This window comes from Triturus cristatus, chromosome 3_1 (genome assembly GCF_964204655.1).
Source record: "Triturus cristatus chromosome 3_1, aTriCri1.1, whole genome shotgun sequence".
NCBI lineage: Eukaryota > Metazoa > Chordata > Amphibia > Caudata > Salamandridae > Triturus > Triturus cristatus.
In genome coordinates, this window is record NC_140583.1 from 439,628,930 (window position 1) to 439,654,977 (window position 26,048).

Here is a 26,048-nt window from a genome sequence, read left to right on the forward strand (position 1 = left end):
GGTCGTTTCAGCCATGAAAGGAAAACAAAAATCCTTAATTGAGGAGTTTCTAAGGCAGAAGAAAAATCATCACAATCAATGTAATACCCTGAAGCAGTTCATTGAAAAATTGGTGGCTCAGGTACTGCAACTAAACTAGGAAAATCTAGAAGAGGTGGATCCAAAGAAAGTGGATCTGTATACACAACATCAGCTGCAGAAGATGCAGTAGTAACATCAGACAACACTTCAGTTGTGTTGTTGGTTGCAGACGCAGGGATTAACTGTAGTGCATTCTTCGTCCTCACCTAGCTGGGTAGAAACATTTTTGGTGGTGCTCACTAACTGTAGAAGAATGTCCTGCATGGTAGCGAGAGGAGTTAGGGAACTACCAATGACCCCGCATGGCCTACTGTATTGAATCGGCCACATGGTGTAGCTTGACATGATCAATGGAGACTAAACAATTGTCATTGGAACCAGGAAACGGAGGCAAGATAACAGTTCTTGTACCTTGGATTCCAAGGACTGGCAATCATGCTCGGTACGATGAACAACTCCTTTTTGACTGCCACCTTCTCTTGTACGAGATACCAAAGCTTTGGAGTCCAGCCGGAAGGCTCTGGTTTCTCCTCAATTCTCACAGAGGCAGATGTCTTCAACTGCTTGTTGGATTTAGTGTCACAGAACTTTTGTAGATCCCATAAGATAGCACAACTATATCTACATCAAATGGCACGGCTGCCGCCACAATACCTGGACTGTTAAGGTCTGGAACATACATTTGAATTCCAAAAAAAACTTCATATAGGGTTCTCCTACCCAGAGATCTTTTACAAAGGTTATTACCCTGAACTCTGAACCCTGTATACGTGAAGGATCCAGCTACGTCCAGGTCCTAATACTCTAGCTGTTCAGGACTTCAAGTCATGGTTCATCTTCATTAATAGGAGTTCGAGTTTCAGCTGAATGCTGTGGCCAAACTCAGAGGAACCTGGAGCAAGAATAATCTGCATCTAGAATAAATGTAAGCCCAGTTTTCAGAATCAACAAACCACAGTGGCCCAGATAAATGCAGACAAAACGCTTATTGCAAATCAACAGGTTTGTCTGCAGTGGTCGAACCACAGTGGAAGCATTAATTTGTTTCCTAATGTCACAACACAGGACATCATTTTTGGCCTGTTGGTATAAGCTTTGCCACCAATAGCGCTGTGGTTGAAAGGAAATTGTGGCTGCCACACCAGCATGTGCAGAAGCACACCTTCATGTGCAGCAATTACTAAAGCAGCCTGCGGTCCTGGTTGGGCATCAAATGATCGCCAGCCCTGGAAGAGTTACAATAGGAAAGTTTTGTTCCGTTAAGTGGTATGTGTATTTTGATGGAAAACCTATAGGTAAAGGAGTGCCGTTTTTATTAGCATTAACTGCTGCTAATAGATCGCTATGTATTCTCGGTTTAGAACAGTAGCAGTCACGATTGCAGATTTGGCTGCTTCATCAGCCAGAGAATTCCATACAACATGTGCTCCCACTTGCTGGTGACTCAATGCATGTGTAACAGGAGCCTGTGGCAACCTATCTTTGAGGTCTGCCACTTTAACCCAAGGAATTTTATGATTGATTGCGTTGCCTTTAGATTCTTAAAATCCATTTTGCTAACACTTATGTAAATTATCATTAAAGGGCTTACACAGTAATACGAATCACACACTATAAGCGTGGGGAAGTCAGGATCCGTATATTCAAGTGAATGAAGTATATCCTTCAGTTAAGCCAACTGAGCAGTGCAGTTCCCTAAGGACTGGGTGTGAGTTTTTGTCATTGGAATTTCCCATCCAACATAACACCAACAACAGTGGGGCGTGCCACTGAATATTGCTGTTTAGAACATATACAGGTTGGGCTGAACCATCTGTGTAAGCAATATATTTATACTGTTCAAGAGGTAAGACGGGTGTGGGCATGGGGTATACATGCTCATACTGTAAGAACCCTTGTGTCTGTTAAGACGGGTCAAAGAAGAAGTCTACATCAACAGCTGTTCAGGATGTTGTCCATTGTATCTAGGATGGGGGGTTTTAGCGTTTGGAATCCTGGCTTTTGTGACACTATCCAAGGCTCTCCAAGGCTGGCACCGGCATGAGGACAACAATGTGTTTCCCTTTTGCAAGTGGTATCTCTTTGAGGATTGCCATCTGCAATGCAGTCAGTATTTTTTCAGTGGCAGGAAAACACATTTCCGAACTGGAATATAAATACAATTTATATGCACTCAGCACTGTTTCACCTTCATTAAAAGTGATATAGGTAAATCCAATTGCACCCGGAAAAGCCCAGAGGAATAGGTTTGTAGTATTTGCACTTGTATGTTAGTGATGAGAGTGGCAAGTAAATCAGATTGTAATGATCTGAGTGTATCTGTGTGTTTTGATGTCCAATGTGAAGTGGAAAAATCAGGGTGTATTAATTTGTGAAGTGGTTTGATGCATTGTGCATTATCAGGTACGTACGTTTTTCTACAATATAGGAATTGTAATAAGTTTTGTAATTTCTTTAACATACTTGGAGGTTGCAATTGTGCACATTTCTCCCAAAAATGAGGTGCATGACTCTTTCCCTCATTTGTAAGTTCATATCATAGGAAGAGGACACTCAGAAAAGCTATATTAGATTTCCTTAAATTGAACTTATACATAAGTTCAGCAAATCTCAATATTATGCAATCTACTCTGGCTAACTGTGGGTTTAATTAATCATCCACTAGGTGGATATCTACTTAGGACAATGCATATAGGTCAATATCAGGTAGAATTGACATTATGCATGCAGCAAATAGTCCTGGGCTGTGCATTATAGCCCTCTGGGAGTCTTGAGTATCTCATTTGAAAACCAAGTGGGCTGTCCAATTTCTGCTCTCAAGCGCATAGAATGTGGCTGAAAAAAAACGTTAGACATGTCCAAGGTTGTTTTGTATTTTTTACAGACTATGATTAGCGCTGTACTATGTGTATTCTGCATGGCAAAAGTGCATGTATGACTATTTAAATGTCTATAGTCTAAAACTATACAATATGAATGATCCGTTTTTAAAACAGGAAAAAGTAGATTATTCACCTGAGAGACACGGGGTTCAATCACTCCCTGGTACTCCTCCTGCTTTAGCATCCCATTTTATAAGGTAATCCGGTTGCACTTGTGGGCTGGACCTTATGGGTATAACATGATAAGAGAATCCTTATCCCAGCAGACATGATCGTGATATAGCGCAGCAGCTAGTGCAAGAGCACATTCTGCCCCATTGGCTTGTTTGACTTGTTCAGAGACAAGGGCAGAAAAGGAAGGAATTATTACAACCTCACCTTGTGGGGGTGTTTGTACAAACTGTGGGTGCCAATTGACCTTCCGCTACAAGGATAACGTAGGACAAAGTTAAACTTTCCCTGAGTATTGCTTTAATAAACCTCTGCATGTCACCCTTAATTTGAATGTCTAGACCATATAATCCATCTGGTGGGGCCACGCACCTGTCTCGCTGCCAGAACTTCCAAGAGACTCCGGTGCACTATTGTGACTTCTGTTTCCCTGTCGAGGAGAGCCTTCGGCCCAACTGCTGTTCAGGAGGAGGATTTTCAGTGTCTGTGGCACATTGAGCGGTTATGACCCCAACTTTCTCTTTTTGAAAAGGGGCTTTATATTGAGCTTTATATTGAGGAGGTCTTTCCTCTTTCCTAAGCTTCATGTCAGACAAGAATTGTGTCTCCCTTTTTGCTTTCATATACTCTTCTTGTCTGCGTTCAGATCACCCATATAATTCCTGAAAGGAACCAGGAGAATGAGTATCAGAAACCTGTTACCTGTCTGTAGTCTTAATTTTAGTGCGATCACAAAAATCGCATGGCCTCTCAGTGGACTCCAGAGGTGGAGAACCTCCTAGAGGTTCACGTTTCTGTGGTTGTTTAGATTTATCCCATGGTTTTTTAATAAACTTATGGGTCTGCCTGGCTTCCTTGTCAGTACTAGGTTTGCCAAGAGATGGTTTTGTAGGTCTAGTTCCCATATTATTGCATACTAAGGATGTGTAAACATCAACAATAATAGGCAGCTCACGTTCACGGTTGGCTTGTGCAACTGCTGCGAGCCACTGGCGTATTGCCAGAAATGCTGCTTCACCTTTAATATTAGACAGAATCATTGCCAACACCACAGGAACATTTCCAAATCATTTTATCCCCAAATCCAGGGCAGCTGCTGCCCTGTGTTCATTCTGTATTTGTTTTAATACGTCTTGGAAGAGGCACATCAAGGGAGTGCTGTGACGTATAGTATAGACAGCCACAAAAATCATCCCCCAATTTTTGCAGACTCCCAATTGCGGGTACCATCCCATGGGGAAACACAACTTCAATTTTGTCCATATTTTGAGCAATCCAAAATAGATTTTCCTCACGATTAGTGGGTATTTTACCCATAACCGAATGAACAATTACAGGACTTATTGAAGGCAATGTAGGCAACCTGGCTTGCTTCGTAAGGTCATCTCTTGCTGGCTGTGCCAACAAAGTGCTCAAATTATATTGAGTCAATCGCCTGTATAGAGTAACTAGAGCATTATATAAGGCTTGTGTTTGTGCAAGATTTTGATTAGCCAAATCAGGGAATGGTGTCCATCGCGCTTAAGCTGGCCTGGTCGCCCCATCACTACTGACGGGACCCAAGCATACAGGTGTAGATACATGTGGGATGGCTCCAAGGAATCAAGTACGGTGTGCACAGTAAAACAAAGGATTTTCAATTAGCGCATATGCTCTGTATTAATTTGGTGCATGAGGAGTTGTGCATGTACGAAATGCATTTGTATTACCATCAACAGCCGGAAATTTAACTCAAGAATAACAGACTTCAAAACAGTAAGCGACATCGACTTCTACTACAAAGATTAAAGCACCACCTGTATTAGTAAGTAAGTCCATAATGTGTTACATGTGAATGGACAGCAGGTCTGCAAGTGACAGAAATAGCTAAAGGCTGTGGCACAGCCATAATTTAAACAGTATGGAAAACAAAGTGCAACACAACAATGGGTTATCCTTTTAAACTTTTAAGCTTGAATAACCAACAGAATTAGATGATTCCTAATACACTGTGGAGGATTAATCCCAAACACCACGGACATCTCCTGTGGGAGGTGTAAGGGAATTGTGGACACACACAAGCACTACTCAGGAGACCCGTAAATAAGTAACAGACCAAGAGTCGGTGGTGCCATGTTGCAGTGATTCTGCTTTGAAACAGTACTATGCCTGGGACCAAAGAACATCAGTATGTAGAGGCATACACACATCAGTAGATATGGGCCCAAATCCAGACTAGCTCATAGTGCCTTACTTACTTTCCAACCTTCCTAGAGAAACAGGTAGGCTTGCACCCCAGTACACAACACTCTAGACCCACTCTGGCAAAGTGGTAGCAGGTCATCACCTTTCATTCTCTCGCATGATCACACTAAGGAGAAAAGAGACCCGAAGAAAGCTTACAATATTTATTGAAACTATTGTGCTCTATTATGTAACAACTACGCTGCAATTAGAAAACATACGCAGGTCTACAGTTGCTTCACATAATCAACATACTGTATGACAGATCTTCCTACGCCTACCCTCACTATGGAAGCACAGTGATATATTAGAGATCTCTGGGATTGGTGGCGGACAACATAATTGGCATCCACAGGTAGCTGTTCTACATCTAAAATGGCGCAGCTTTCTCATTTAAGGACCTTTGCTCTGTAAGGCTTTATTCTCTCCATTTTCAAAACTACAAGTCTGGGCTTATATGATAATTTAATGTTCAAAAAACACAGGTGGATCTCTCAATTATAGCTAGTTGTTAATGTCAAACCACAGAGAATTACAGGGCACTGTGTTATTTGACCTTGTATGAAATCTTCCGACTGAATCCCAGCAGAAGAGCTGAATAACAAAAGATGTGCAGCCTATTTATAAAATACCGGTGTGGTACAAAAACAAGTGTGAGCTTTTGAAACGTGTGCAAATAAAAGCGTCCTACTATGTGCAGTTAGGCTGACACAGAGGAGAAAACACAATGGGCCCTATATTATGATTTGTAATGATGAGATTGAGATGAGTGGAAAAGGTTTGACATTGCAGGAATGGTTACTCAGAAGGTGAATTTATGATTTGTAAGGAGGCCTATTATTCAACCAATCAATCAATCAGGGGTTTGCATAGTGCAACTACTCACCCGCGAGGGTCTCAAGGCACTGGGGGAGGGTGAGGGGGGTGGCTCTGTTGAGGGCTGGGATCTTCCGAAGAGCCAGGTCTTGAGATCCTTACTAAACTGGGGCAGTGTGGGTGTTTGCCAGTAGTGGAGGGTGAGGTCATTCCAGGCCTTGGCTGTGAGGTAGGAGATGGACTTTCCTCCTGTTGTGGTCTTGGCCAGAGAGAAGTGCGTGAAAGGCGAGGCAGCCATTTAGGTATGCTGGTCCGATGTTGTGGAGTTCCTTGCATGCGTGAGTGAGGAGCTTGAAGGTTATTCTTCTTTCGATGGGGAGCCAGTGTAGATCGAGGAAGTGTTGTGGTGGTGGTGGGGGATGTCTAGGATCAGTCTGGCTGCGGCGTTCTAGATGGTTTGTTGCTTGCAGAGTAGTTTCTTGTTGATTCTGGCGTAGAGAGTGTTGCCTTAGACCAGTCTGCTACTGATGAGGGTGTGCGTGACTGTTGTTCTGGATTCGGTGGGATCCATTTGAAACTTTTTCGGAGTAGGCGTAGGGTGTTGAAGCGGGCAGAGGATACGGCGTTGATCAGGCGGTTCATCGTGAGCGATGAATCTAGTATGATACTGAGGTTTCGTGCTTGGTCCGTTGGGGTGGGGAGGATTTCCGAGTGTGGGGGGCCACCAGTTTTGCCTGGTGATGTTGGGTTGTTTGGTGAGAAAAAGGATGAGCTGTGTGGCCTTGGCGTACAAGACGATATCAAGCACGTTATTTCTGACGATGGTTGCCAGGGGGGCCATGTAGATGTTGAAAAGGGTGCTCTCTACATCTGGTCTCTTTTGGTTCCCAGAGGACGGGCGGGAGTCTGACTCGCTGAGGAATGCCTGTGAGAAATGAGCGTATTCAGTCAAGGGCCTTTCCACGGATGCTTGGCTGGCGTAGTTTGTTGCTAGTGTGCAGTGGGAGACTCCTGAGAGGTCCAGGAGGATGAGGGATGCCGTATGTCCCCGGTGGAGGAGGGAGTGGAAGTCATCGGTGGTGGTGAGGAGGGCGGTCTTGATGCTGTGGTTGCTGCAGAATCCGGATTGGGAGGGGTCTTTAACGTTGTTGGCTTCGATGAAGTTTGCTAGCTGGGTGTTGATGACCTTTCGATGACTTTGGCTGCGAATGGAAGCAGGGGGATGGGCCTGAACTTCTTGAGATACGTCTGGTCTGCAGAGGGTTTCTTCAGGAGGGGGTTGACTTTGGCATGTTTCCAGTCATGTGGGAATGTGGCGGTTTCGAGGGAGCAGTTGATCGTCCAGCGTAGTTTGGGTGCAATGGCCGTGGCGGTTGTGTGGAAGACGTGAGGTGGGATGGGGTCTGAGAGTGCTCCAGAGTGGATGCTCTTCATGGTCGTTAAGGTGTCTTCTGTCGTGAGCGGGGTCCAGGCGAGCATGGACTATTGGGTGGCGTCGCTGGGGGTGGGAGCTGGAGTGGTGCAGAGGTCTTGGTTGTTGAAGTTGTCGTAGATCGTCTTAATCTTGAAGTGAAGAAAGATGCTGAGTCGATTGCAGAGGTCCTTGGAGGATTAATTTACTGAATTACAGTAGGGATAAAGGCAGGCAGGTATGTGATAGACTAGGGTATACTCAGAGGCACTAAGGCAGGCAGAGGTGAGAGGTTAAGGAGAGTATTTAATTAGAATGGTAGGAGAGAGAATAATCAAAAATATAAATCAGATTCATTTTCATGCAGAGCTTTTAAGGAATTGTGAGACACTATGGAATCTGGGATAGTTTCAAGAATAAAAAGAAAGGTAGAAAGTTGATTACATATGGACAGGTGATGCATTTTGCTGAATCGTTGGTTGTTCAGTTTGGCTGTTGATTGTTTAGATGCATTCATTTCCATTTTTGTTACGTAAATATTAAACATTATTGAAATTGTTTGACTTTCCACGCATGTCTTTCAAAATGAGTTACTGATTATGTGAGTCATCGAAGCAGGTCAGTTGGAGAAGTGGACAATCCTGGAGGTTTGCATTGATCATTCTGTTATATATTTATTTGAGACAGGAGAATGGGTGGTAGGGTTCTAGGTTGATGTGGTTCTTTCATCTTAGAGGGTCCCTGTAGCAGAAAATGAAATCATGTTGATACTCTGCTGCATCACATTGCTAACTACGAGGACTTGTCCATCCTTCTGAACTCTTAATGAGTCTTAGTGGCTCTGATATTTGTAAGTAGAAAATCTCATAGATTTGCAGCTTGAATGGAGAAAGTAATCACACTAATAGTTTTGTTTCTGTACGCAGGAATTATTAAGCGCTGCGTCAGTGCAAAATGTAAGTTATTCAGTAGTGAGTATTTTGTGATTTTTTTATTTTAATAGATGCGCACTGCTCAGGTACTTTTATGTGCGAGACACTGCCCAGTGTCTCAGGTAACATATTTCCAGGAGGCAATGGCCAGTGTGAATAAACTTAGTGTTTGGCACAGTGGTTCTGCTCACCTAAAGTAGGAGTTCCTGGAGCCTGGCAAGGATAAGCTGTGCAGATAGCTTTCCCACAGCTCAGAACCATCAGGGCTAGCAGGAACAGCACTAAACTGGCAGCAGCTATTGTATGAGGCTGGATGTGCCTGCAAACGCTGCTTCTCCTAGGAAGTGAGCTGGTTTTCTTTGGGCTGAGATACTCGGTGTGTGTCCTAAAAACCACCTCAGCCAAGGTTTTTAACTCATCACATAGACAAGCATGCCTAAAGCAGAATTGATCACTTTACAGTAGCCCACGGCTACCAGGCAGCTCTGGCACACATGGAATATAAAAAGTAGGTCTGAAGGAATAGTATTACAGGGTTGAGCTTGAGGCTCTGGGAGTAGCTCATGAAGGTTGCGCCTGACAGTGTGGTTGTCAGAAGAGGGTAGGCATTTCTGATTCCTGCTCACACAGTTGCAAAGCGCAAGGCTGTGGTTGTTCATACTGTCCGCGCCTAACAAAATAACCTACAGAAAGCACTGCATACAAGCATGCACATTTCATGCACTCACTCATCATTTCGCCTATTCATCAAACCGTATTTTCTCATTCATCACTCTTTCGTCTATCCATTCACTCCCCTATTTATTCATACCTCCAGTCACTAAGGTGTCCATCCATTTACCCAATCAGTAGTCCATGCATTTGTCCACCCAATAATCACAATACCTTTTATCACTTATTCACTCGCTTACTTATACACTCATTCACCCACACGTTGACTCATTCTCACAATCAGCCATTCAATTGACACAGCCAGGCATGCAAAATCACAAAGCAACAAAGGATCTGTTGGCTTTGCCATTGTCCATGTCTCATTAGCTATTTAAAATGTTGTGGTAATGTGCAAGCTAGAGGCTTGGAATATTATTAGGTCATAGGAGCAATGTGTTCTGTTATTTGCTCTACCCAAATCTATACAAAACTTAGTCTGGTCCCAACGCACTACTCCTCATTCTGTGACTGGGAAATCCCCGTTTGAATTGATGAGGGTAGGGATATAGCACCAAAACATGGGAGTGTTGGAAGTTGGTGGAAATCTGCTGAAACTAATTACAACTTAGTCAATTTAAGAAGTACTTTTAAAGCGAACTAAGGATTAAGGAAAGAATGCAGATTAAAAGTTGGAGACTGGGTACGGGTCAAAAATCCACTTCTTGTAGGAAAAGGTTTATCTAAGGTTAAAGATCCTGTTCAGGTATGTGAATTCTGAAAGAATTCTGTGAAACTTTCTGATGGGAATTGGTGGGGTATGTCTCGTGTGGCTTTGATTCCTCATAATCTTGTCATAGATAGCAAAAGCAACAATGTTTAAAGAATGATATGTTGGCTCAAGCTACGCGAAGTAGTGCTCGCACTAAAATAAGGCCAAGGAAAAGGCATGATTTTGTTTCACATGGAATTGTATGGAATGGTTTTTTGTTCTCATTTTATTCAAGATTAGTTTTTTTTTCTTTTTCATGTTTTTTCGGGGTTTTTTTTAAAAAGAAGAGGGTGTGGGTCACAATGTGTTGTTAGATTTTAAATGAAACTCTTTGGGTTACAGTAGATTGTTAAATGAGACCTCTTGTTTTGCATAGTCAAATACATTGTTAAATTGTATTATATTATCTTATGTTTCATAAAAAGGAAGATGTGTGGAAATGTGCAAGCTAGAGGTTTGGAATGTTATGAGGTCGTAGGAGCAATGTGTTCTATCTGTCAGTTGCTCCTGTGTCCCTTCCTCGGAAGGATGTACTTTCATCTAAATAAATCACCACCATTTTATACCCATCTGTCTGGTATCATCAATGCAAATTGTATTTATTTATTTATATTGAGTTTGTATAGCACCTGAATCACCTCCAAAGGGGTATCTCTGCACTTGTGGACATACATAAGGGTACTGGCACCAGGAAAAGAATCTAGAACAGGATGGTTTTCAGGGACTTTCTAAAATGGAGATGGTCCGGGCATTGCCTCAATGTAATAGGGAGCAGATTCCAGTACCGGGGAGCAAGATACGAGAAAGATTTCCCGCCTGTCCTTGATTTGTTAATCCGGGGAACTTTGAGGAGGGATTTGGAACCAGAGCGAAGATCCCTAAGGGGAATGTATTGGTCAAATTTATCCGCAAAGTAGGCTGGACCATTACCAAACACCGACTTATGAACGAAGCAGCAAACCTTGAATTTTGTTTGTTTGCGCACCAGAAGCCGGTGAAGCTGTTGAAGAAGCGGAAGAGAGGTTGATCTATAAGGGGCGTTTAATACTAGCCGGGCTGCTGTATTCTGGACCACCTGTAAGGGGTCCAGCGAGGACTTGTTAGCCGAGACTAGCAGAGCATTGCAATTGTCAAGTCGACTCAAAACTACCGTCTGGATGAGAGTTTTCCGTGTGGAGTCTGGGACTTGTATCAGCAGACTAAGCACATGAAAGCAGGAGCTGACCGTATGGGTAACATGCTCCTTCATGTTCAAGGTCAGCTCAATGCGAACCCCTAAGTTTTTACTGATGTCTTTGGGACAGGAGAAACACCCAGCTCCCCTGGACAACATTCTGGTGTACACAGCAATGAAGCCTCTACAAAGAACATAATCTCAGTCTTCCCGGCATTCAGTTGCAGGAAGTTGTTACGCATCCATTGGGATATTGCTAACATGCCGGAAGAAAAGGTGGTCTGAGCAGTGAGGGAGGATTTATTAAAAGAGAAGGTAAGCTGAGTGCCATCAGCATATGATCCATACGTCCTCAGAAGGTCGGCCCAGGGAGCGACATAAATATTAAATAGGGTAGGGTAGGACTTAAACAAGAGCCTTGGGGCACTCCCTTGGTCAAATTCCTGGTCTTAGATCAAAAAGGTCCCAGGTTGACTGTCTGGGAATGATTAGGGAGAAAACTTGTCAGCCACCGCAAGGCCTCTCCACTAATCTCGGATTCCTCTAGTCTCCTGAGCAAAGTCTGGTGGTCGACCGTGTCAAATGCGGCCGAGAGATCCAACAACACCAGTAGAGTGGATTGTCCTCTATCTAGTGCTACCCTGATGTTGTCCGTGACAGCCACCAGCGCTGTCTCAGTACTGTGTTTAGGTCTAAACCCTGACTGCGACACATCAAGGCTGCCTGACGATTCGACATGGTCTGAAGTTTATTAACGTGCTTTTCCAGAATTTTGCTCAGGAGGGGTAAGAGGGAGACTGGTCGTAGATTCGAAAGATCTTTCATGGAGGCCTTGGTGTTTTTACGAAGTGGGATGACATGTGCTGCCTTCCATTCCGGTGGTAGATGAACTTCCTTCTGTGATGCGTTAAGAAGGGAACAAATCGGAGCAGACAGTTGTTTGGCAAGACAGGAGGAGTCTTTGGCCGGTATAACATCGAGAGGGGAGCCCGATTTCACAGTGTGTAATAAAGTTTCCGCCTCCTCGCAGGTCAGGGGGGGAAAGCTCGTCAAAGAATTCCCCTTCAGGCAGGGAAGGTGGTCATAGGTCATGTCGACCAACTGCATGTTATCAGCTGTAATGATCTTGTTGTAGATAAGATACATTTTCTGGTCAAAATATTCTGCTATAGTATCGCAGAGGACTTGAGATGGGTATTCTTCCAGATCGCAGGCTTTAGGGTTCATTAAGGATTTGAGGATCTGGAATAAAGCTTTGGGGGCATTCCCTGCCTGGTTTAGTTGTTGGGTAAGAAAGAGTTTCCAAACTATTTTTATGTTTTTATGGTACTGAGCGAGAGATGTCCTATATTTTTCTTTATCAATTCTGTGATGAGTCCGTCGCCAGCGCCTCTCTAGGTTCATTGCGAAGTTCAGTTGTAAACCAAACAAAGTCAAGGAAAGCTTTATTCGACTGCTTTTTAAGACAGACATAAAAGCACATAAAAAAAAGAACATTATCAATTCATAATTTTTACAGCAGTATAACAGTTAAAACTCAGCTCATCTTGTACGAGATACTCCAATTACAACTTAGCAATTATGCAACATTTCCTGTATTGAAGCACCTTCTTTAAAAACATTGCTAATCTCCACGCTATATGCTCATTTTCCAATAGCTGGAGTAAAAACATGGCTGGGCGACACTGCATGAGCCCGATTTAAAAAAAATTGAATAATCCATACTTTCCTTGGCTTGGTATAAAATTTGCAGAACAAGACTAGGTGCATAGTGGATTGTTCAGAGATTTTGTCACAGGGACACGGTAACAAATCGTGGGACCAATCATTCATTTTCGGTAATGACACTAATCTATATACAATACCCAATCTGAACCTAGTTAAAAGAAATCTGTTGAACGTTCCGGGTATGAAAGATAGGTAAGGCTCCATCCCCAAGGTTGTACGTAGCAACTGATGTTGCCTCACACTAATTGTAGAAATTTACCCCACCATTCTGATAGATTCCAGTATTAGAGGCCCACTTTTTTTAGTGTCTTTCTAGGAATCTCCAGCATGGAGGTAGGGTTTAAAAAATATTCTGGATGACCCAGATCGTACATGAAGTCATGGACAAATCTAATCCAAGGAATCATTAAGTCCCCTCCAACCTCAGGGTGTCTTGCAGGATCTCTTGGTCTGATCTTTACACCAAACTCTAACCACAAGAGTATTGGCTCTATTTTTATAAGATTGGCTATATAATGGAGACCCAGCTCCTCATGGCATACATACAAAGATGGACTGGGGGGTACAAAAATAATATACCTTAGAAAGGTGTTTTCAACCGTTTGTAGCGGAATGGTGTTTACAAAACCTCACAACCCTGCCCCATAGGTTGCCATTGTAATACATTTGGCTTTGTATATTTGCAGGAGTTCTAGGGGTGGTTTCCTGCCTAGTTTTTTGGCAAAAGTTACTAGGGCCGATGTTGATCTAGTAAATGCCAGTTTTTTTGCTGAAATGGTTTGAACCCATGAATCATTTTGATTGAATAAAATACCTAGGAAGGAAAAACTTCTGGTTGAAAGTAGCTTCTTCCCGTCTATGAACATTTCTCGTGTCCTCTGTGTCCCTTGTCTGTATCTCATGACGTAGGTCTTGGAGATGTTAGTGTTAAGACCTAAATCCTTCATAAAATCGCTGAAACTATCCAAGGCTCTCTGAAGGCCGTTTTGGGTGCGTGCCTTTAGCACGGCATCCTCTGTATAGAGAAGTGCGGGTATGCTCCGGCCTCCGGCTTGAGGAAAGTCTTTGCCCTTCAATACTAACGCTTCTCCTAGTCCGTTGATATAAAGATTAAAAGGAAAAGGGGCCAGCACACAACCTTGTCTAACCCCTCTCCTAATGGGAAAGGCCTGGGTACATTCTTCCCCCAAACCATACCGGACACTTGCGGAAGCTCTGCTGTACAACTGTCTTAAAAAAGCAATAATTTGGAGATCAACCCCTACTGCCTCAAGGACCTCCCACAGCCTGTTGTGTCTTACAGAATCAAAGGCAGCGGGGAGGTCCACAAAAGCCAGGAAAAGGCTCCCTTTTTTTGCTCTAGTATACTTGCCTACCAGGATGGACAAATTCAAACTCTGTTCTATTGTGCCAAGCCCGACACGAAAGCCATACTGTAAGTCTGATAAAATCTGGGTATCTTCTGCCCAGTCTTGTAGGCGCTCCAGGATGACCCGCCCTGCCACTTTGACCATGGAGTCCAGAAGGGAGATCGGTCTATAGCACCCTGGATCCTGACGATCCACAATTTTAAAGATTGGAATAATTGTTGATTGCAGCCAGGTCTTAGGAAATGTTGATTTAATGCTAGCATTAATGACTTGAGTTAGAATAGGCCCCCATAGAGGAACATTGAATTTGAACATATCAACTGGAACCCCATCGGGTCCAGGGGCTTTACCACCCAAGCTGAGTGCCAATGCCCTATTCACCTCTTCTAAAGTAATTTGCAGATCAATCCGATCACTATTATTTGTAAAAATATCAGCCAATCGCCACCCCGGGTTTCCTTGATCACTACATATCTTAGACAAGTGGCAAATCCACGTTTCTTCTGAAATTGCTATTTCAACAGAGGGGCCATCGCTAGACGATAGGAAGGGAGACTGCAAAACCTTCCAAAACGTGGTGCTATCTTTCTGCTGGGCCGCACAGTGAAGGGCCTCCCAAGCTTCATTTTATAAAGTGTACTTTCTCTTTTTAACAGCCCCTCTATATTCCGCTCTTTGATTTTGGTTGGCGATCTAGGGTGCCTATGCAGTTCTTTTTTAAAATTAGTATAGGCACTTGTACATTTCTTGTTGAACCACCCAGACGTTTTCGATTGATTACGATACTGCGCCGTCAACAAGTTCTTGACCTCCTTGGAAATATCATTAAAAGAGTGCACAATACCGGCTTCAGATGCTGAATCACTCAAACATATATTAATTGGGGACTTACAATTTGATATCAATTTTTTGGTCACTAGGTCAGGGTCTATGTTTGCCCACCTGAAGGTGTAACCGTTTGTTTTATTCAATACAATGTTCCCCACCACTTGAGTTGGCAAGTTAGACTTCTTAAGTCTACGAGTAGGTAACCTGAGTGATAAACGAATGGGGAAGTGATCACTTAGACTAATGTCCCCTACCCTGAAGGAGAGGACCATGTGTGCATGAGTGTGTGATGTGTGAAACTAATATAAAATCAATAGTGGTTGCAAGCCCTCTCCCATTGAAGGTGTGTGGCATACAAGATGGGGTAGCCAGTAATTCATTAGCATAACTAAGATCTAATGTAAAAATAAGCTCATTAAACAAATCCCCCACCCTTGTATGGCAAAAATGGGCACTATTCTCTTCTTCATTGGGCAGGCCACGCATTCTGTTATCAATATAATTACACAAAGCACAGTTAAAATCCCCCACCAGCATTACCATGTTGTCTTTAGCATTCCCAATGCATAAGGCCTTCAGGGCCTCCATTAAATTATTTACCACTAATCCAAGACCATCATGGGGAACATTATTATAGACATTTGTCAGTATAATGCGGTGGGTTGCATTTCATGTTAGCTCAACTAAATGGTAGTAACATTCCCCCGGATAAAATTAATTTTGTTTATAGTCAACCTATTAGAGATATAGGTGCAGATACCACCCTTTGGTCTTCCCCCCACACCCTTCACTACCTGGGTGTGGAAGGTCTTAAAACTATTTATGTAGAGTGGTTCAATTGCCCATGTTTCCTGCAGACATAAAATATCAGTATTCCCAATGAATTCAACCCAGACTGGGTTCTGTAACTTAGTACGTAACCCTGATATGTTCCATGAAATAACGGAACAGGTAGTGGTAGAAGGGCAGAAGGCTGTCAGGAGTCTGGGTGGAGCCAATGGGTGGATCCATACTAGACAGCACAGGCGGTCCCAGTAGGATGCTCAAGTTGTTCCAACAAGGGTGTCGGACTCGCAAGGCAACCTCCCCTCCCTACATTTTCCTTTATACACATTAGTGGTAAGACCCCTGCTGACTCTTCCGTTGTGTGGTGCACCAATATTCGAAGGCAAGTCTAAAGGACTGAGAACACTGGCTTCTCCCGACCCTCCATCCCTTTCAGCAGGGAGTGCCAGTCAGTCAACCTCTTCCAAGGTGTAAAGGGGTCAAAGAAATTGTGTACTGGAATATCATATCTTTGCTGTAATGGACCCAAGATGTTACCTTCCTTTGGGAAATTTTGTGTTACCATGAGGTGTTGATAAAAGGAACTCAGGGGGACTGCACTTATCCCCGTGCTACTAACCAGGAAATGGCCGATCATATCCAGTATATTTTTGACCAAACTCTGAGACCTAAATCTAATCACTACGCAATCCCCGGGCAACGACTTGGTAGAACTTCCCACCCAGGGAATTGGACGCACCATTTTAAACTCAGAGAACAGAAAATGAGTTAAACCTGTCTTCGTGCTCAAAAAGTGTAACAATTTATTTTTCAGGGTTGACCAATGCTCAAGTTCACCGCAAGGGAGTGAAGGAACACTAGTTAAAACCACTGTGTAAGGTGTAGCGTCTGGGGGGAGGTGCAACTGTCTAAATTCCGATGGATTACCCCTCACCGAGTTTAAGTGAGCTAATCTATTAAGGATCTGCCGCCCCAAGTTAGGTTTGTGACTCTCCCCGGCTGGAGTTGCCTGTTTTAAGGTGCGATCCGGACGATCCTCCACTCTACTTCCACCCTGTCTGCTAACGGGAGGCTCAGGTTGATTCTGCTGTGGAGCCAAGATAGTATCACCTGACAACCCAAGTAGCAACTTGTTGTTAGCTGAGGTCGAGGGGGCAGGTGCTTGCAAGTACTGCAACTCTCCCGTTACAAGGTTTCCCTGTGGATTATTTAAAACGGGACCTCCTCTACTACCTGTAGGACCAGCCTCACACCTATCAAGCATTTAACAATCCCTTCCAGATTGACTAACCTTTCCTCTATGGAGGATAACGTGGTTATCAGCGGGCTTAGAAGGACTGATATGGTGTCCTCCAACTTATCCCAGAAATCCACATGGTCCATTCTCAGGGGCCCCCCAGTCGATAAATTATCGGCTGAAGTCAAGGGGTGCTCCTGAATTGGTGCACTTACTCCATTTTCAGTCACAGGTCCTGGATGTTTATTCCGGGGGGATACTGGCTTGTTATTGTTGTTTCCCTTCCCCCTCCTCTTTTTGGGTGGGGGTGCAAAGCCTTTCCTGACTAATCCTAACTTTTTGTTCCCAAGTAACTATATTCGATTTGGTAGTTGCAGCTCGTGATTCTTGCAGAGCCAGTACCAGTGCCGGTGAAGTCGGCAAAACATCAGTCACATAGGCCATAGTTAGAGAATGGCCCGTGTCTGATTGGGGGGTTTTATCTGTGTCTATGGAACTGCTTATAGGGGCGAATGTGGCATTTTGCGTCCAGGGCAGAGCGGTTAGGGGCTCAAGTGACAATCTACTCTCTGTTAGGGCAATTTCATGTATCAGAGCTGATTCTGCACTCAATAAGAAGGCGTCCAAGGTCCCAACTACCCCCTGCCCTGTTAATGACTTACGTTTACTCATACTTTCTACCCCTGGGGAACTTTTTCAGAGTTAATGTATACTTCTATTTCTGGCTTAAAATCCAGGTACACAAATGAAACCCAAAGTCCAGGAAATAAAAGTGTTAAATAGTACAAAATATCAATACCGTGGCCCAGCCCAGTCTCCTCTGGGCTCTAACGGGATCAGATGGGCCTGCTCTTGGTCCGGGCTTTGTCCGGCCGCGGCCCGCTCAGTGGTGATCGTCCCTCAGCTTTATCCGCCGCGTAGGTGGATGAGTGGCGTCAGCTGTGCAGGTACGATGCAGGGGAGCCTGGGAGAGTGAGACCCGATGCATGGCTACAACTCCGGTTCCTTCTGAGCGCGTCCTAAACCAAGTGTTTCCCACTTTGGCTTCATAAGTTTGTTTTGCATCGATGTTCTGCACTTTATATATTTAGCTTTGCAAAATAGTCATAATAATATAAAATAATACACAAAATATAAAACATTTAAAAAAATATTTTTTGTAACAGCCCTTAAACTTGAAATTAAACGGGCTATCATGTTTTTGCTGTTTTATGTGCTTTCAAGTGGACACAAAAATGAGTTACCTGCAAAAATCACCATTCCGAAGCACCAATCCGTGTTTCTTAGAACGCAGCCTCTGAGCAGAATGTTCTCATTATTCAGAGAGTATTTGTTGTCCTTCCAAAATAGTGTTCCATAGAACGTGTTCAGCTTATTGTTGGGAGGTTCGCAAACCACTACCCCTATAAAATGAAAAGAAACAATCCAAGTCACTCACAGGGTGGGACAGGAAATAGTCACAGGCGCCAAAATATTAGTTTCCCACTGTCAAATTGGGTAGTAAAAAAGGTGGCCCATATTTAGAAATCGAGCAATTCAGATCTTCCTAGGACATGCTCTCCGAGTGGTCTCTGAAGAGTGGGGAACTACAGGCCTTTTACGTAGCCAATGTGTTGGGTAATTAGGGGACTGCTGCAATGAAATTCACTATGATACTCACCCATCAAAAAGATTGAGCATTGGCACTTTCCCCCCACATTTGCTATTGGTTCATCAAAACTTCCTCCATTGAAATATAAGCACCTATAATGCACATTCCTCATTCCATTAATATTGGCCCCCCACTTCCCTCTCTCCTGCCCCCATTTTTCCACATTGTCTCTCAGAGTGCTTTATGTGACTGTGCCATCCTTTTCTAGGTTCAACGTTATGATCAAGAGGTAAAACACAGTGCCTTTCAGCATGTAGATTAACCCACTAAGTTGTTTTATGATTAGTCAACTTTAAGAGCAACATATTGCACACAGATCTCTTTAGCAAGTGCATTAAAAACCTTACAACTACTTTGATAATTGTTGCTTGTGTACTACATTCCTGTATCAATCTCAAGAATTCAATAAACACAATTTGAAATAAAAACCTGAAAAGATACTGGAAACATTATATCGAGAGTTGCTGGATGCACAGACTATCGTCAGCCTATCTTAACCTCGTCAGCGGTTAACTTCACCTCCTACACTAGGCCACCAGTATGTACAAATGCCCAGCACATACAGATGGTAAGATATTGTGAAGGCCAATGCTCCTTGCTGGGAGGTGACACCTGGTTATTGCGTTGCTGCAAACTCAGAAATGTATTCTTCCACAATGAATGATATTAGCACCATTGCTCATATGTCTCATTAACTTTGCTATTAATCTGCATGACTGTGGCAACAAGTGGAAAGCAGGAAAACAAGCTAAAATTGACCTGTATAAATTATGTGTCTATATATGCACCCAGGTGAGGGAAAGGGGCATGTCACTTTCAGGTGGGCAGAGCTTAACTCTAGATTTTGCTTTCAGCACAAGTGGCAAACCTGGCCGCACGCTGGATATATTTCCACAGTTGAGAAGTCTGCCACGTGGCCCTAACAGTCCTGACAAGTGATGTGTTTCTTTCGCCTGTAATGGTTCTTGATACAGACCTATCCATTTATGTCTAACATCAAACCTTGGAAACGTTAAATTGATGACGTTTTTATCACCTGCTATGGTGATGCAACACTAGCCATAAAGTTCATGAATTGGCTCAATACCCAAAATCTATTTTTGAGATTCACCCGCTCCATGAGCAACAGTGATTTAATCTTTCTGAACCTACATATCATAGCAGTACAGGGGAAACTCAAAACAGTCACAAATGAGAAACCAACAGCTCGTAACTGCCTCCTGCAATTCGACAGCTTCCACCCCAGCCATTTTAGGGGAAATCTACCCTTTGGCCGTTTCTGAGAATGAAAAGAAATTGTAGTGGCCTGAAGGACTTCAAAATCCAAGCTAAATCCATTGCTCCAAAATTCAGGTAAAGGAAAAACCCTGGAAATGTAGTGCGAAAAACCATGAAAAGAGCCAGTAACAAAAATAGAGATGCCCTTCTTGCCCATACTCCACAGAAACAGAGGAACATTTCATCTGTGTAAACACATATTGCATGTTACATGGTCTGCAAAATCATGAATAGGAACTGGTGAATCTTCAACAGCGGTTCCCTTAATCTCGAGAAACCACTGTTCTCCCATAAAAGAGGATCAAGTCTTACGGACTCACTAGTACATACGAGAACCCTACGCAGAAAACCATAGAACTTCCCCACCGTAGGTTCTCTACCAAGAGTAACTCGACACCAACCTTCTGGGAACTGCAGTGTCTGTCCAATGACAAAAGTGTGGATTTGGAAGCTAACCGCCCATGGGAACGTAGACAATTCCCTAACTGTAACGCCTTTGGGTCGTCTACATGATAACCTGTCCGTGTCAACAATGATATGTCAGGATGACAGGTTGCAAAAACAACATGCGAGCATAGAAGTAACTGAAGATGTTTTCTTATCACAATCAAAATGTCAACACATTACATTGGAAAGTGTCATAAATTGACTGACTTCAACTTGGTGGTATTAGAACACCTACCAAACCCTGTTAAAGGACCCTGTTTGAGAAGGAACAGTGATGGGTTTTCAGACTTTCAACACATATATCAGCGTAGAATGACAATATCACGTGGGGACAGTTCACTCAGTGATAATGCATTATTTTAGCCCTTCTCTAGTGCTAGTATCCATGGTCAGCTTTCTAAGACCTGCTTTTAATACTTGTTTTAATTGCTTATTTTTTAACATATAGTGATTTGTACCTATTCAGAAACTGTGTGCTTCTGTCTATAAATATATATCAGTATAGATTATCTATCCCACGTAGGAATTTCAGCAAACACTTGAATCAATCTAACAATTAAGATGTTGAATGAATCAGGAAGTGGTGCAACTATCGGTAGACATTTTGTTTCAGATACGCTCTAGACTTCCTCTCTAAAGGTCTTGAGGCATGGAAGAGAAGTCAGGTGCTTTTAATTATGAGATGCAGCTGTGAGAAGGAGGCGTATTTAAACTGCTGCGGCTGCTCAGTTGCCACAAGATGAAGGCACAAACTGAAGTATTTCAGGCGAGCAGTCCAGGTGGAGACCTTGGAGTCGTAAGTATGGCATAGCCACTAGTAAGGTGGAGACTTTAATTCATGAGAGGACCCTGATGCTTAATGCGTTCCTCTATTTTTCCTTTCACAATCCAGTATGTGAAAACAGGCACGCATCTCCTCCGTGTACCTATGGAGCACTTTTACTCGGACCCTGGGCAAGTGGGCCCTCATCCCAAGGAATTTTGTGCCTGGACTTAATTGCTGTATTTGTCATCACTGTTCGCCGGACCGGCTTCGCGGGTCCCGCTTCATGGAAAAAATCAGCGGAGTACCTGTAGTTTCTACGGCAGCTGGGGAGGTCTGTGGCAGTGCAGCAGGGCTGCGAGCGTTACTGCAGGGACTCCATCTCCCAGGAGTCCCTGCCTGGCCAATAGCTGATACCTGGCCCGCTCTCCCTGCAAGCCACGCCCCCAGTGCACCGGCTGCATTTAAGAACACCTTCTTTTCCCGGTGCTGGTGGGACTCTGTGCGCTTTTACTCGGACCCTGGGCAAGTGGACCCTCATCCCAAGGAATTTTGTGCCTGGACCTAATTGCTGTATTTGTCATCACTGTTCGCCGGACCCGCTTCGCGTGTCCCACTTCACGGAAAAAATCAGCGGAGTACCTGTAGTTTCTACGGCAGCTGGGGAGGTCTGTGGCAGTGCAGCAGGGCTGCGAGCATTACTGCAGGGACTCCATCTCCCAGGAGTCCCTGCCTGGCCAATAGCTGACACCTGGCCCGCTCTCCCTGCAAGCCACGCCCCCAGCGTATACGTACTTAATCACGCTCACATCCGCGAACGCGGGTCGCGCGCGGGTCGAAGCTCGGAGCGAAGCCTGGGCAAAGGGCGGGCAGTCTGTGGGAGTCCGGGGCTGTCCAGGGCCGGGTCGGGCCACCCCCTGACAACAACACTTGTATCTTTAGACATATAGGGGTCTATTATTATTATTAATATCTGGTTACCACTGTAGCCTGTGTTAATGTCCACCCGTTCAGGGAAGAGCCGGAGGAGAGGGTGGAGCCAGCTGTATTATAGGCACTATGGATCAGTTCATTACACGGGTAGCTGCTGTCACAGAGAAGGAGATTGTAATGACAGAGCGGCATCTCTCCCAAGAACTTCCTCCGTCGAAACAGTCCTCATTGGGTTCCCTGGCGTTTGTTACCTCGCCTGTATGTAGTTCAGATCCCCTCTCAATTACACCCCCTCCACTGGAGCACTTACGGGTTGCATCTCTGAGGGCCAGTATAGATAGGTTGGAGAGCTTGGCAGCCATATCTATTCCCCCTCCTGTTGATAGTAGTAGTTTTGACCCATGCTCCAGTGAATTCCCCGTCCTTACAACCCGCCCTATCATTCCTACTATCCAAGTTAATATCCCTCAGCCACCTGTCTTACCACTGACGGTATCCAAGAATGTAACTTACACTAAAAGGAAAAGGATTGCTAGCCCACGTAAAGGCAGCTTCCCAAAACATTTATAAGAGACCAAGGAAGCATGGTGCCAGGGGAATAGGAACTAAAGCGGGTGAGGGGTTGGGCACGAAACACCCCGGGATGGAAAAGGGGGGTGATCACTCAGGTCATATGATTGAGGAAGCATGTGTAGATCCAACATCAGACTGTCATTTAGCTCCACCTAATGACTCTGTAACAATTACACAATTTGAAGATCTGATGATAACATTATTGTCCCCGATTGTAGAGAGAGTAAAAGGGTTGGGAGAGAGGTTGGACAGATTCGAACAGGCAACCTTGGATAAGTTCTTCTCTCTAAAAACCCTTATCAAACTGCACTCTAAAATCAGGGAGGATGGACAGGGAGGGGATAGTGGCACCCGGATGTTACCTGCATCCACACAGGCCACACCTACCGCCTCTAATACAGCAAACACTGTAAATATGTTGGCTGTGGCTAATGCACCTGCTGCACAGGTTGCGGATACCTCAGGCAGTACTAGTCAATTAGGCCTAGCACAACCGAGTGTACCTAAGCCTCTTAAAGTCCCGGTAAAGAAGCCTATTCGGGCTGAGCTGCCGGGTAGGAAGGGACCTCTTAAATATAAGGGAACCTCGAATGGGATTGCCAAAGGCAATGGTCCCGATCAAGCCCACTCGACCAGAACTTGTACTAACCTCCCCAGAGAAACCCAGCCAGAAGAATCTTCACCCAAAGCGGCTCCAACTTTTCCACCGGTGAATTTGCCCCCCGAGTGCCACCCGTATGTCGCCATACTTACTAACGTACCCACTTTGAAGGATGATCATTATGAATCCCACCATGCTTTGAAAAATAAAACCATGCACTGGTTAAAGACAAATAGACCTCTTCCTAGGGGTCTAGATGGGTTGATCCTAGGAGTGAGAAGGGTAGGGTGGGTAGGTTATGGTCGTAAGCACCTAGAAGGAGATTGTGTGGTGGTAAACTTCAAAGACAATAGGGTTGCTCAAACTATTTGCAATCAAAAAAGTATGTAAATGGGGGGGCAAGCATTGGTGTAGTAGATTTAACCTATTTTTACCCTAGAACTGCAGCAAATTATAATGGTTTACATTTTGGCGGGGGTTGGAGCAATAACCCTATTTATCCCGAGAATCCTGTCATCCCTCAATTATTCCAACCGGCAGCCTGGCCCGGGTCTTATGGGGGGCCGTCGGGATATTGAACCGACACTTGCCATAGGGTGGCCATCAGGGTCTTAAGCCCAGGTGATGTTCCTGTGCTAAACGAGTTGGGTGAAAGCAATGCCATTCTTCCCTCTCAGTTAGACGAAGCCACTAACCCACCACAGGATATTAACCCGCTCGCAGGAAGACTAAGTGGGGGCAGTAGATTAAGTTTTATAGATCTGACGGAGGGGGCACTAAACACCGAGGCCCGCAGGGAGCCGGTTGTGGCGGATCCAGACTTTAAGATTTTTAGCTGGAACGTTGCGGGTATCTCGAGGAAGCTGGGACGACCAGACTGGAACGCCCTTGTGGAGGGTTCCTCTATTTGCATTTTTCAAGAAACATGGTGCAGGGAGCCCTGCCATAAGGTAGGATATTCAACATATTTTGTTCCCGCTGTCCCCCCTGTTTTAGGGAAGGGACGCCCTTCGGGTGGTCTCCTCATATGGGTTGATGTCGCTCTCGATTGTCAGGTGGTTCAGCACCCCACCAACTCTCCCGATCTCCTCAATATTACTATAAAGGGTGCACGGGGTGGCCTCCTCCTGGACATCTTTAACATCTACGCCAGAGGCACGAAGGGTGGTATACAATCGGCCACAATATCCCTATTAGAAGGTCTGCTCAGGCAGCGCCCCAATAAATCTCGCATCTTGGTGGCAGGAGACCTGAATTGTACGTTCGAGCCTTTGGGCTTGGACGATACATTGGGAAGTGGTGAGGAGGACTCCAGGAGGGGGATTCCTGCCCTAGCGCTGCCTCCTATCAAGAGGTGGACCCAAGTGGCGGTACAGATTAATTCCCTCAACATGGAATTTGACCTTAGGGCTGTTAATGGGAGGTCAAAGTCTGACTTAGTGGGAGCTCATACTTATAATAGGCCGAATCATACATCTAGAATAGATTATATTCTTCTTGACGTAAGTCTATGGAGCATCCTGAAGGATATGGAGATCATACCGACAACTGATAGTGATCATAATCTCCTCTCACTCGCCCTCTTTCCCCAGTGGTTAACTGATAAGGGGGGATTATCATCTTATATAGCTCCAAACCCCCACGAAGTTTTCCCATCTAATTGTGGTAGACGGCTGAAGTGGGCTAAGCTTATCATGTCCGAGGAGAAAGTGGCAGATATAGGGGCACTCCTGGCTGCAGCACAGTGCAAATTGGAGTCGCTGACCCGATCGCCAGAGGAGGTCACGCTGACCTTCTGCGACTTAACTAGGGCGCTGAGCAACCTGTTTATTCTCCCTAGCATGGCTCCTCGTGCTAACAACAGGAAGTTGCTGCTCAAAACGCAGGGTTGGTTTACAAAAAAATGCAGAGTCAAGAAAAAAGCGCTGGTAGGGGCTGTCAAATCTAAATCCCAGGTTGCAATTAGGCTCGCAAGGAAAGATTACTCCCAGACCTTAAAGGTAGCAAAAAGAGAGGGGGAGGAGAAGTTCTGGGCGGACCTCTTGGCTGCAAGCTTGGACAGGAATGCTAGGGGATTTTGGAGTTTGGTAAGAACCAGGGATAGGCCTGTTGGCACACTGCTGACATGTAATATCCCAGCTCAGAATTGGTTTAGCCACTTCTTGTCCCTTTATACCCCTGCCGAGGGGGTCCTTAATGACTCCTTTGCTCTGGTGGTCGAGGCAAGGGACACTGAGGCCGATGCCTTTACTGACAGAGAAGTGGAGGTCGTAATCAAGTCCCTGGTCCCCCTAAAAGATGCTGGGCCTGACGGGATACCCGGTGACTTGTTACGTGCTAATCCCAAGCAATGGAGGAAGTTGGTTTCCACTCTACTGAATGCTATTATGGGGGGAGCATCTGTACCTGAATCCTGGAAAGGGGCGGAGGTTGTCCCGATATTCAAGAAGGGATGTCGGGACAACCCCGCTAACTATAGGCCCATAAGCCTTATCGATTCATCCCAAAAGGTGGCAGGGAAGGTGATTCTGGGGAGGATCCTCCAATGGGTGGATGATAACAAGATCCTGTCAGATTTCCAGGCTGGTTTTCGCTCTGGAACCGGGACCATCGAGCAAGCCTTCAGACTGGCGCTCCTGCATTGGAAGGTGGTGGTGCTGGTCAAGGGCAGTCTTTATCTGGCCTTTATCGACCTCAAGACTGCCTTTGACCTGGTACCTAGGGAGGAACTGTGGAGGGTCTT

At 44.7% G+C, this 26,048-nt stretch overlaps 1 protein-coding gene across 1 annotated transcript in view; it reads right to left on the bottom strand.

Moving 5' to 3' along the window:
- The window catches only part of ATP8B4 (ATPase phospholipid transporting 8B4 (putative)), a 3,731,093-nt gene that overhangs the window by 2,121,142 nt on the left and 1,583,903 nt on the right, over positions 1-26,048 (bottom strand). The window contains exon 9 of the mRNA XM_085644229.1: positions 18,304-18,462. Coding sequence (XP_085500355.1) covers positions 18,304-18,462 — 159 coding nt within the window. The remainder of the gene's footprint in view (positions 1-18,303; positions 18,463-26,048) is intronic.